The 12,719-nt window shown below is 49.0% G+C and overlaps 1 protein-coding gene across 7 annotated transcripts in view; it reads right to left on the bottom strand.

Annotated features, from left to right (window-relative positions):
- The window catches only part of MYO1A (myosin IA), a 28,045-nt gene extending 17,787 nt beyond the window's left edge, over positions 1-10,258 (bottom strand). For 5 of the 7 annotated variants that reach the window (XR_011377760.1, XR_009565401.2, XR_009565402.2 and 2 more), the window contains exons 1-14: positions 8,124-10,258; positions 6,487-6,665; positions 6,265-6,380; positions 5,907-6,001; positions 5,609-5,713; positions 5,369-5,415; positions 5,168-5,231; positions 4,867-4,965; positions 2,733-2,836; positions 2,470-2,617; positions 1,876-1,994; positions 1,709-1,795; positions 293-358; positions 45-149 (exon numbers count right to left, since the gene is read on the bottom strand). Coding sequence is in view for 4 of the 7 variants with exons in the window: in XM_060305848.2 (XP_060161831.1) it covers positions 45-149; positions 293-358; positions 1,709-1,795; positions 1,876-1,994; positions 2,470-2,617; positions 2,733-2,836; positions 4,867-4,965; positions 5,168-5,231; positions 5,369-5,415; positions 5,609-5,713; positions 5,907-6,001; positions 6,265-6,380; positions 6,487-6,600 (1,269 nt within the window). In the remaining 3 variants the exon portion in view is untranslated. Of the gene's footprint in view, positions 1-44; positions 150-292; positions 359-1,708; positions 1,796-1,875; positions 1,995-2,469; positions 2,618-2,732; positions 2,918-4,866; positions 5,078-5,167; positions 5,232-5,368; positions 5,416-5,608; positions 5,714-5,906; positions 6,002-6,264; positions 6,381-6,486; positions 6,666-8,123 lie in introns of those variants that run through there. The other 2 variants (XM_060305849.1, XM_060305850.1) reach the window with 2 other exon arrangements.
- Positions 10,259-12,719: the final 2,461 nt, after the last annotated feature.

The raw sequence follows: 12,719 nt of genomic DNA, 5'->3' as shown, positions 1-12,719 counted from the left end.
GCAGAAGGCATCTGAGAGAGGGGAAGCAGGAAGTCCTCGTTTACCTCTCTCTTATATTCCTCTTGCTCCTCTTTCAGCGTTATCTCTATGAACACCTGCTGTAGCTTCTCATTGCAGTAGTTGATCACAAATTGCTCAAAGCTATTATCCTGTGGTGGGTACACAGGTTAGAGAGTGAGACCAAGACACTTCCTCTGTCTCAGCCCTACCTCCCCTCTCTCACACCCCCCTTGGAGCCTGGCGCTCCTAACCCTCAGGAAGCAGGGTGCTGAGGTTGCTGAAGCTCTCTCACCTCTAATATTTCAAAGCCATAGATATCCAGGACCCCCATGACCTTCCTTTTCTCCCCAGTGCCCACCTGAAGAGGAGGAAAAGATAAATCTGAGGACCGGCCCTCTACACACCAGGCCAGGCCCCTCTGGGATGGGTGTGAGTAAAGCAGGGAGCAAACAGAACTTGGGTGAGCTTGACCAAGCTGGCAAGGAATTGGTGTAATTTTACTCTCCCTCTTCCTCTATATGCTGAAGGACAAGCAAAGAGGGAGGAAAGGAGGAAAAGGAAGATGTAATAGATTCCAGGAAAATGCTCCCATGGTACAAAGTAGAAAGACGTTAAAATCTTCTCGGGAAAATAACCATCCCTTATATTTGTAGAGCATTTTACAAAAAATCCTATGATCTTATTTCATTAATCCATCTATCCCTATAAGGTGTGATTATTCCCATTCTATAGATGAAAAAAAATCGAACTTCAAAAGAGCTAAGCATTTACCCAAATCTAGATTCAAATCCTATATTACCCTGCTGCCTTCTGGTAACAGATTCTAAATTGATAGCACTTTCACATACGAATTTTTAAATAATAGCTCTATTTTGACCGAATTTGCACACCATAAAATTTACCCTTTAAAAGTATACAATTCAGTGGGATTTTTTTTTCAGTATATTCAAAAGGTATACAACAACCACCACTAAATTCCAGAGCATTTTCACCATCCCCAGATGAAATCTTATACATGTAACCCATTAGCAGTCACTCCCTATTCCCCTGCCAACTGCTGACCTGCTTCCCGTCCCGATGGATTGCTTACTCTGGACATTTCATATAAATGGAACCATACAAAATGTGACCTTTTGTGTCTGGCTTCTTTCACTCAACATCTTTCCAAGGTTCATCCACGCTGAGCATGTATGAGCACTTCGTGCCTTTTAATGGCCAAATAATATCCCACTGTATGGATATACCACATTTTGTTTATCCATTCATTAGCTGATGTACACTGGGGCTGTTTCCACTTCTTGGCTATTATGAATAATGCCTCTATGAACATTTATGCACAAGTTTTTATGTGGACATCTGTTTTCAGTTCTTTTGGATATATACTTAGGAGTAGAATTGCTGGGTTATATGGTAACCACGTACACAATTTCATCTGATCCTCACTAAATCCTGTGAAACAAGTAGGCATTAGTGTGTCTCATTTCCCAAATCGGGAAACTGAGGTTCAGAATCTCTGTGAAACTGAAAGACCACACAGTTGGTAAGTAGGGAACCCAAATAGATGAACTCAAAAAAACAGAGATGTTTCCAAAACACTACATTATCGTAAATAAATAAATACACCCTATCCTCCTTACTCTGTTCATCTCAGAACCCAAGGCATGGGGCGGGCAGAGGAGAGTGCTGAGGGAGGAGGGCAGTCTCTCACCTGGATACTCTCATTGATTCGATTCACCAGCCAGGTGAAAAGGCGGCTGTAGACGTTCTTAGCCAGAGCATCCCGAGCGTACTGAGCCTGCAGGGCAGTGCCAACTGGTTAGTGTGGCAGCCACAGAACAGACTCAAAACTCAGCCTCCTCCCACAGGGCCCCTCACCTGGACGACATTCAGTGCAGTGACCACTTTTTCTTTGCCCGTTTCCATGGTCCTTGAGCACAAAGCTCTCTCTAGTTCCACTGAATTCAAACCCACCATTTCCCCAATCTCTTGAATACCTGGAGTGATGAGGAAATACAACATGGCCTGAGAGAGGGCTTGCTCCCAGGGGAGGGAGGGAGGGCTGAAAAGTGGAACTGCTGAGAGCCTGCTGTTCCTGGGTCTTACTGGGAAAGTCCTTACAGCCAATCCAGAACATGGCTCTGGAGGAATCTCTGGGGAGGAGGAGGAAAGGGAGATCTTGACGCTTTGCATGCATTATCTCCTTTAATATGAGAATCTCCTGAAATGAGTGTAATTGTCCCCATTTCTGCAAAGAATCCACTGAGACTCAGAGAGGTCCCAGAACCTAGGTCTACCAAACATCAAAACCTCATTCCAATATGCCTCACAGGGAGTTCTGAATGAGTATGTTTGGGGAAGAACTCCTGAGCGGGCAGAGGGGGACTGAATCAGAGTGAGGTCTATTATGCTGGAGATGGTGGAAGAACAGAAATTGTAGCAGGAGATTCAGGGAGCTGGTTGGGTGCAGACCTCTCCCATCACGGATGCCACTTGCTGGTACCCCATTGGCCTGGAACTCGTCTGCCAGTTCCACATTCCCCAGCTTCAACACCAGGGCCACCACCTCTAGCACCTGCCGAATCTCCTCCTTGGAGAACCCAATCACAGTCATCGCACTCTTGGAGAGAAAGGAGAAGTCCAAAGTTGAACTGCGGTGCCAGTCTTACGCCTCCCTTCTCAAAGCCAGAGCCTGGGCTCAGGGCATGGCCTAATGGCCCATCCCAGGTACTCACCTGGAGGGCCTTGAAGTTGGCAGTGTCGTCCATGCCATCCACCCTGGATGCCCCCGGGTTCAGGTAGGCATAGCCATTTGTGTCCCGCTCAAGCTTCAGGGCCTCTGGGAGGGCCAGCATGAGGGAAGAGGGTCAGTACACATGCTTTCTGGAGTCCTCCAGCCTTGACCCTCACGGTCCTTGTCCTAGGTTGGTTCATTCATTTATTCAGAGGAGCCGTTTTTGTTTTAGGTTCTTCCCCTGCCTCTTTTGTTTTGGGATCACTAATTCCTGTGATGATCGACTACATTTTCAAGTGGTATTTAGGGTTTGGGTGTTCATAATTGTTGAGGTTTTCCCCAACTTTTATGAAAGAAAAGCCTCATTCTACTCTTTTCCCCACCATCAGGGTTCCAAACAATAAAAACAAACAAGACACCTCTCTGTCCTGCTCAGTTCTCAATGGTTCTCGGAGGATGAAGGTGAGGAAAGAAGGGGGAGCACACATCTGGCACCCACCCCCAGCCTCGAGGCCTCACCCTAGGCCCATGTTGGCGCACCCATTATTTGTTCACAAAGCACCAACCAAGTGACAGATACTATGTTCCCCAACCCTGACTCCCTTCGGGAAGGTTTTCTCTGTGCATAGCTGAGCCAAGTGGCCCTCTTGGGTTCCCCCATTGTGCATCTCTACCCCAGACCACATCACATGGGCTGGGCTTTGGGGTTTTTTCTGTCCCTCCTACAAATGAACAACTTGCGTGTTGGGACTGTGTTTTTCATCTTCATATTCTGTGTGCCTGGCTGGCATGCAGGAACTTTTTTCTTTTTAATAAATGAATCAAGGGAATGGTCAAAGCCGTTCACCTGAGATGGGAAGGAATGGGTTAATCATGGAGCTTGAAGGGTATCAGTTATCTGTTATTCAAATGATCTGAGAATCAGGGAGTGACCCTCAAACTAGAGTTTAATGGCAGTTTCCCCTGAGACACAAATTTTGAAATAAGAGCCTGCTAAAGAGGGGTGTCTGGAAGGAGAATGAGTCAGAAAGGCCCTGGGATGATGACACCAGGGAGGGAGGCCCCACCCAGACTCAACTTAAATCAGTGAGTGAGAATCAGCCAGAGCACAACTCTAGTACCTATGATTCAGAAAAACAGAATACAGTCAAGACAATTAAGCCAGGAGGGAGGATGAGACCTGTGGGGGCTCTTGAACCATAGAGATCTCCAGGAGGGGGAAAGGAGACAGGCACAAGTCCAGCATAGAATAACCAGAAACCAAAGGGATAGGTTCTTGGAGGCCAAGACACCCACAGTGCCCACAGTTAGAGGGGGGATTGAGAGGGGAAACTCTGGCAGGGCTTTAAGTCCCATCAGACCCTGCAGTAATGCCCATCCCAAGCCACCTCAGGCCCATCCAGCATCCAGGCTGAGATGGTCTCTTCCCCAAGACAACGTAAGGTGCTCCATGCCTTCTGCCCCTCTAGCTAGCTGCAGAGCCTATTGGCACTGATCACACTGTATTGTGATGTAGCTGTTCATGCATCTGCCATCCCTAGAAGACTCTAAGTTCTTTGAGGACAAGGTCTCTTACTCACCTCTGTATCCCTAGAAGCTAGCACAATGTTCAAGCATAGTAGGTGTTCAAGAGATATTTGATGAATGATTGAATGGAACCTCCACAGAACTATCTAAGAAGAGAAAATCAAGGACAAGGTCCTGGGCAAGGCAGATGTACACCCAGGACAACTTCAGCTAGAGCTCATTGAAAGTTCTTGAACACTTGTAACCTCCTGCCTGCTTTCCTGCTGAGCTACGGATAAAGTCCCTTAAATTGAAGATAGGAGAGATGGTAGATGGAAATAAGTGTTCCATTTTTGAAGCCAGCTTGGGGAAAGAGGAATCCAGACAAGACAGAGAAATAAGAGCAGGGAAGAGGTAAGAAGGCTTATTCCTAGCAATAAAACCCCAGAAATGGAAGAGAACACAGAGGTCAAGGGATTTGTTCCCAGCAATGGGTGGATGAGATTCAGGGTGGGGACTGCCCTGAGATTCAAGGGAAGAGGGCTACAGGGATCCAGAGAGGTCCAGGGGTTCTGGGCATTGAATGGAGGCTAGGGATGTTCTGCCATGTGTCGGGGGCAGGCACATACTCAGCAGCTCTGGATCTGCTCCAGCCAGTAGCTGATAGAAGATGTGGAAGTTTCTTTCTCCTTCAAGGTGCTTCACCACGCGGGATTTCTCAAGCAGATCTGGCAGAGAATTTGAAAATCACGTTCTGAGGACCTGGGAGGTACTGCAGCTTCCCTCTAATTCTGCCCTCATCCCTAGCGTTCCTAATGGTTGGGAAGCCTGGTAGTCTAACATTCCTCCTTCCTACAGCAGCAGATTAGCCAAAAGGAACACCGTGGGGGCAGGTGGGGCAGGTGGTAAGCGGGATGGGGAGACACGTACAGTTTGTGATGATGCCACCAAGGGGGGATCCCTTGAAGTCAAACTCAACATCCATGTATTTTCCCTTCAGAGACCAGAGAGAGAGAGAGAGACTTGGCTTCCTCCTCTTCTCGCCACCCTGTCCAGGAGGGATCTGCGCCTTGTTCCTCCCTCTCAAGGCCCCACACCCTCTTGTCCCAGTCCGGGGAGATGTTCACTCACAAATCGAGAGGAGTTGTTGTTGCGAATGGTCTTGGCATTGCCAAAAGCTGCGGAGATGAGGGGAGGGGGAATACGATGGCTGAGGCGAGAAGAGGGACTCCAGAGCAGGGGAAGGGGGAAGGCCCTCCAGCCATGAGGTCGATCTCAGGTTTCTCAGGCTGAGCAAGAACAGCGATGTGGGGAACACTGGGGACAGTAGGGTGGGGTGGGGGTGGATCGGGCAGAGACTGGACTTCTCACCCTCCAGCACTGGATTTGACTGAAGCAGTTGTTCCTTCACAGAGTTCACCCGTTCCCCTTCCCCACAGACAGCCGCCACGTAAGTCATCACTAGCTTACTAGCCTCTGCAAGAGAAACCCTCGCGTGAATCCCCACCAATGCCCTTAACCTCCCTCATCCCAGCACCTCACACCACTCAGAGTCAGAAAAAGCCAGGGAGGAATTTCAGGGGGTGGGGGCAGAACTGGGCCTGGCTTGGAAAGAGACAAGGGGGTAGTTCCAGCAGTGACTCCATGGCTTCCCCGCCGGGCGCCTCACCTGTCTTGCCAGCTCCACTCTCGCCCGTGATGAGGATACACTGGTCTTGGTCCTGGTCCCTCAGTGACTGGTATGCCTCATTTGCCAGTGCATAGCTTGTGGGGAGGAAGTGGGTGGTGACTAGTGTGGGACCAGTCCAGGACAACACCTTTCACTCGACCCCCAACCCCCAGACTCATTCGCCCTCCCCACTTGGACCAGACCAAGGCAAGTGACAGGCCCAGGAAGGGGCCTCCAGAGGGCCAAGGGAGGAAGGGGCAGCTGGAGAACCTCCTTCAGGAGGAAGGAAAGAGGAAATTAGGATGTGTCATCATAGCGAGCCGGGGCCCTGTCACCTTTCCTCGGTCCCTCTACTCACACATGGGGCTTCAGCTCGTAGAAGGTATAGTCCCTGTATCTGGCAATGAACTCTGGGCCATAGATGGGCAGCTGTTGGTAGGGATTCACTGAGACCAACACGTTCCCAATGTAGGTCTGGAGCCAGGGAAGATGAAGGGAATGAGCGAGGGTGGGGGTTAGGGGGAGGCACATGAACTCTCTGGCCACACGGCCACAGGCAGGGGCACCCGTAAGCACTCACATAAATCTCCCCGTTCTCATAGCGCAGCTGAAGGTTCTTGATCAGAGACTCCTGCTCCAGGGGTTCCAGGAGCACAAGGTCCTCCACCCCAATGGACCCTTCCAGGAGAGTCATGTCCAGAGGAGCAGCTGATCCTGGGATCAGTTTGTTGATGTCTGCTCAGCTTTAGAGGCCAGTAGCTGTTTGAGGGGAGGAAGGCAGAAGGACCAAGAGAGCTTTCCCCTCCCCCAGTTCTGGCCCTAGAGAGAGCCCCCAACCTGGGAAAGGCCTCTGGGCCAGCCCAAGCTAACAGTGGAGGCTGCAGAAACTCCTGGTGGGAGGCGAGGGAATGCTCTGCTCCCTGAATTAGGGTTGGTGGGGGTGGGACAGGACCACCAGGGTAAAGAAGGCACCCAGTAGGCAGCAGCTGGGGGAGCATCCTTGTGCTTGCAGGGGAGAGGGCTGGGGAGGAAAGGGTAAGCAAACTTCATGCCACAGCCAGGCACCAAAAGCTCCCTCCCTCCTGCACGGAGGCTGAGGCCAGGGTCCAGACTCCCTGACTCTTTGTCCCCCATTCTCCTTCTCAACTCCCCGCCTCTCACAGCCCCGGTTTCAGTCACCCAGCACACCCCATACCCCTTTGAAAAATTGTGCCAGTGTCTTTCCTCCCATCTCTCTGCTACAGTGAGATTCATTTTTTAAATGGGGACTGGAAGAGGTGATGAGCTCAAGGACAGAGATGGAAGTTCCTCCGTAAAAGGCTGGAATACCCCAAAGAAAATGAAAATGAGGTTTGTTTCCCCAAAAGCAAGTAGCTGTCAGGACCTCTGGATGTGCCTACACGTCTGTCCCTGTATTTCCATGTCCAGATTTTACACCCATGACCATAAGCTTCTGGCATGGACTTTGCCCCAGAGGGACACACCTAGCTTTTTAGTAGCTGGTGGGAATGGGCAGAGTCAGAGGGGCAGGGGACACTGTGCGGCTCGGCCTCCACGCAGTAGGCATATGGCAGGTGCTCCCTAGAGTGGAAGCCCAGCCCTCCTCAGTCTTTCCTGGGGGACTGAGTAGGCAGGGCGACCTGTGCAGGACGGGACTATTACAATGGTCAACGACACTCCCTAAAAGGAATAAAAGAGCCACATCCTCCTGTGCTGGATTGCTGAAACTGACTGGGGGAAGGGAGGGAAGCAGGAAGGGAAGGTGGGGCAAGAAGGGGGCACGGGCTGCCTTCTCCATTCACTCTGCCTTCCCCAAGCTTCGGGAAAAGGGAGCACCTGTCACTTCCTGTAAAGTCACAACGGAGGGAGCAATAATAATGACTATCGCAACCTTTAGCAATCAGGTAGTATGTACTACGGGCTAGGCAGGCTCTAAACACTTTACATACACTAATTCACTTGATGCTTACAATATCCCCATGAAGTAGATACTATTATCATCCCACATTTTCTAGATTAAACAAAAAAAGTTAAGATTTTAAATAACTTGGCAGGGAAGGGAGAGAAGCAGAAGCAGAGCTGGGAGAAGGCATCTTCTTTGGATTTAGATTTGAAAGAAATGGGAATAAGATTGGTTGGAGGTGGGGGAAGCAGCCCCCACATGGGGCACCCAAAGATGTGAAAAGAGAAGTACAGGCAGGTTAAGGAAGGACTCACCCAATACTGGAACTAGGGTGTAACTTCAGTGTCTCTTGGAGACTGGTGGATGAAATCCCAATTCGACAGGAAGGGGGCATAGGAGTCCCAGGCCCCAAGGCTGGAGAGGTGCCCTCGTTAATGGGAGCTGTCCATGGTGTCAAGGAAGACAGGAGATATTCGACCCTCTTCTTCCCAGCGTCCACGATGCTGACCTTCCTCTGTGCAGCCTCCTCCAGCCAGGGCTCCCTGTGCCAGTCAGGCCAGGCGAGCCCTGAGATGGCTGCTCAGCACAAAGTCCGAGGCTGTTCCTGCTGAGGGTGTGGCTCGCTTAACCCTTCACAGGCCTGCAGCCCCAGAGGGAGACACTCAGTCGCATGAGAAAGCCCCCTCTAGGTAGGAAGGGGTATCTGGCTGGCCTTAGCTGAGGGGTTCAAGCAGAGTTCTTGCTCCATTGCCCCCAAAATTTGGAAATGAGGGCAGAAGGAGCAGACTTTATAGCCAAGGAAAAGCTTTTTCCAAAAGTCAGGAATATTGTCAAAGAGGAAGTTAGGCTGGGGTGTCTTCTAACCAAAGAAGTAGTACCTCCCTCAAACCTACCCTTCCTATCTTGTTCAGAGCCAGGGGGTACTGATGACATTATTGGAAGAACTAAGCAGACAAAATCCCCAAATTTCTCTCCACTTCCCTCCCCCCATGAATCAGACCCCATCATACAGGTCCAAAGATTAAAGTTAGTGGTAACAACTGACATTTCATTCATTCAGTGAACTCCCACCTATGTCACCTCATTGAATCACACCACCCTGTGAGGTAGGCAGTGCAGACTCACTCCATTAAAAAGGAAAATTAGAGACAAACACCGAGGCTCAGAGAGGTTACACAATGTGCCCCTAGTTCCACAGACGGCACGTGGCAGAACCAGGAACAGAAAAATGCAGCTTCCTGACCCTAAGTTGGCCACAGGTTCCAGCCCAAGTCCTGGTATTTCTCATTTTATTCCTTCTTCTGTGCTAGAATACCGAATAAGACCCTGGGATGCTCTTTCCTGGGCACTATCTCAGCTGGAAATAACTCCCTCCAGTGGACAAGAAGCTTTAAAATCCTATTTCCCAGGGTACCCCCTCATCCACCCAGGAAAATTCCTAAACAGCAGGCTCCCTATGCCCACCCCCCTCCCTCCCAGGCACGCACAAAGAGCAAATTAGGTCATTACACACACTTAGCTGAAGACAGAGACTTGATGCTCCAACTCCCAGCCACAGCTGCTTGGTTCAAGGTCCAAACTCTATTGCTCTCACAGAAGCACTCTGCATAAACCTGGCCCATCAGCAATTCCATTACCAACCTGCCCTTACATAAATTATTGATCTACTAAATATATATATATTTGAAGGGGGTAAAAAGCAAGAGGCAAGAGAGAGAGAGAGAAAGCTGAGTGGAAGTGACATCAGAACATAATCCCATGTACAGGGAGAGCAGTATCACAGCAGAGGCAGAAATGACTAAAGTTCCCCTATTTTGCAGTGGAGGAAACATACCTAGAGTGAGAAACCACTTTCCTAGGATCACACCGCTGCAAACCTGGCAGCGCCAGGACCAGAACACAGGTCTCCTGTTCTCCAGGCCAGGAATCTGCAGCTGCCTACAACCGAGGTTCCTTTGTGTCCATCCACAGACTCATTTACCAAGTGCCTACTATGTGCTCACATGAGAGAAGTGACTCTAAAATGAGATGGCAACCTCAGGCTTAGAAACAATGGCATGAACATCACAGCTAGGGTGACCAACCATCAATGGTTTGTCTGGGACCTGAGATGAGTTTTCTGGACATGGGTATTTGAGTGCTAAAACCAGTAAAGTTCTGGGCAAACGGGGATGAGTGGGTCATTCTAAATTAACAAGGTACAAAATACACATCCAACTCAGCTGGGATTTGAAGATCTGTCAAAGCACTCTTGGGGTGGAGAGGAGGCACAGGGGATGCAGGGTTGTGATCTCCTGCTTCCCAGGCAAAACTGAAGCAACTGGAGCTTGTTGGTCTTCCTCCACTCTGACTCTGAAATTCCCTTCCTTATCCCCCCATTAGAATTTCTAGTTGCGTAGGGGGAAATGAGGGAACTTTTTTTTTCTTTTTTTTTGCATTGGGTCTTCATTGCTGTGCGTGGAGTTTCTCTAGTTGTGGAGAGCAGGAGCTACTCTTCGTCGCGGTGCGCGGGCTTCTCATTGTGGTGGCTTCTCTTGTTGCAGAGCATGGGCTCTAGGTGCATGGGCTTCAGTAGTTGCAGCACGCGGGCCCTAGAGCGCAGGCTCAGTAGTTGTGGTGCACGGACTTAGTTGCTCCGCGGCATGTGGGATCCTCCCGGACCAGGGATTGAACCCGTGTCTTCTGCATTGGCAAGTGGATTCTTAGCCACTGAGCCACCAGGGAAGTCCCATGAGGGAACTTTTTGAGGTGATGGAAATGCTCTATAACATAACTGTGGTGGTGGTTACACAACTGTCTCCATTTGCCAAAATTCAGCAAGATTTAAGACTGGTGAACTTTATTGTACTGTACAATTTTATAAATTATACTTCAGTAAAGCTGGCAAAGAAGCACTAGAAGCAGCAGCAGCAATTCTAAACCCTTCAATGCTGACTTCTGAGAGCTGTGAGGGCGGCAGTCTAATTGGTCTAATTCACACTCACTAGTCCTCCCAGGGACATTCACTTTTTTAAAAGATGTTACACAATAAAAACACAGGAGTTTTCAGACATGGTGAAGATATTTGGTGGTAGAGGGTCTTTTTGACCCTCACAAACTATCTGGTGTCAATTAGTAACAACATTGATCAAGTACAGTTGACCCTTCAACAACACAGGTTTGAACTCCCTGGTCCACTTAAACTCAAGATTTTTTTCAATAAGTACTTACTGCTACTACATGATCCATGGGTGCCTGAATGTGCAGATGTGGAAGCACAGATACAGAGGGCCTTCAACTGTAAAATTATAGGTGGATTTTCCACTGGACAGAGGCTTGGAGACCCTAACCCTCCCCACCCCCGATTTAAGAGTCAGCTGTGCTACTATGTGCCAGGCAACAAGCTAAATGCTATCCAAAGTGAGGTCCACAGACCAGCAGCATCTGAATCACCTGGGAGCTTATTAGAAATGCAGAATCTTGGGCCCCAACCCAGACCTACTGAATGAGAAGTCTGCAGTTTAACAAGCTCCCCAGATGATTCCTATGCATGTTAAAGTTTGAGAAGAACTGCTTTACACACCTTATCTTTTTTTTATCCTCACTAAAACCCTATGATCTTGCAAACCTGGCAATTATGCTTTAAGTTTTTATTAATTCAACCATTGATGATCATCCAATGTCTCTTATTTACCTAGTTTGGTTGTAGAAGGAAGAGGAGAAAAGATGTCATCGGTGTGCATTAATCTACATAAATTTACATATGATCCACACCCTGTTTTCTTCCTATTTCACCAACTGTCTTTGAAAAATGGACAGTGGATTTCCATGTAGTCAAAATAACTCAGAAGGGACAGGTACAGAATTAATGCAAATGCTATAATGGATTCCCAGAGCAAAGAAAATAGCCAAAACATAAAAGAAAATGGAAGGTACCAGACTCCTTCCTAATGCAGAAGCTGGGCCTAGTCATAATTGAAGTTTTTTGTTTGTTTTATTTTTGCTGCATTGGGTCTTCATTGCTGCACACTGGCTTTCTCTAGTTGCAGCGAGCAGGGGCTACTCTTCGTTGTGGTGTGCAGGCTTCTCATTGCAGCGGCTTCTCTTGTTGCGGAGCATGGGCTTTAGGTGCACAGGCTTCAGTAGTTGCAGCACATGGGCTCAGTAGTTGCGGCATGCGGGCCCTAGAGTGCACGGGCTTCAGTAGTTGCGGTGTGTGGGCTCAACAGTTGTGGTGCATGGGCTCTGCAGTTGTGGCGCACGGGCTGTTGCTCTGCGGCATGCAGGATCTTTCTGGACCAGGGATCGAACCCGTGTCCCCTGCACTGGCAGGCAGATTCTTAACCACTGCGCCACCAGGGAAGTCCAAAACTGAAGTTTTTATTCCATGCCCCCTAATACTCACTACAGTCCTGCTCCCTTTCACCCTACATAAAGCTCTTGGCAGGCATCTCACAGCTGGATCCATAGGTCTTCCCCTCACCCCAATTGAGAAACAAAAGAGATACTTTATGCCATTAAAAAAAGAAAAGAACTAAAGTACAGAGTAGCTCCCTGGACCAGGAATAACCTATACACTGTTTCCTATGAGACAGCACAGTGGTACAACCTTCTGCTCCTGCAAGAATACCCCTTAGAGATCTGGCATCCTGGGAAATCATCCAGTCCAAGGAAGTAGACCAAGACAGACCCAGGATGGGGAGCAGTAGTTAAGAAAAAAAGGAAAATAAATGGCATACAAAACAATCTCATCAGAAAGATGAAACAGAAGAGCTAATTGCTGATTACCTGAAAACAAGAGATCAAACAAGAAAAGTGCATGTTCGGGACTTCCCTGGTGGCGCAGTGGTTAAGAATCCGCCTGCCAATGCAGGGGACACAGGTTCAAGCCCTGGTCCGGGAAGATCCAACATGCCGTGGAGCAACTAAGC

This window comes from Globicephala melas, chromosome 10 (assembly GCF_963455315.2).
Source record: "Globicephala melas chromosome 10, mGloMel1.2, whole genome shotgun sequence".
Classification (NCBI taxonomy): domain Eukaryota; kingdom Metazoa; phylum Chordata; class Mammalia; order Artiodactyla; family Delphinidae; genus Globicephala; species Globicephala melas.
This window is presented reverse-complemented; position numbering and strand designations above follow the sequence as displayed.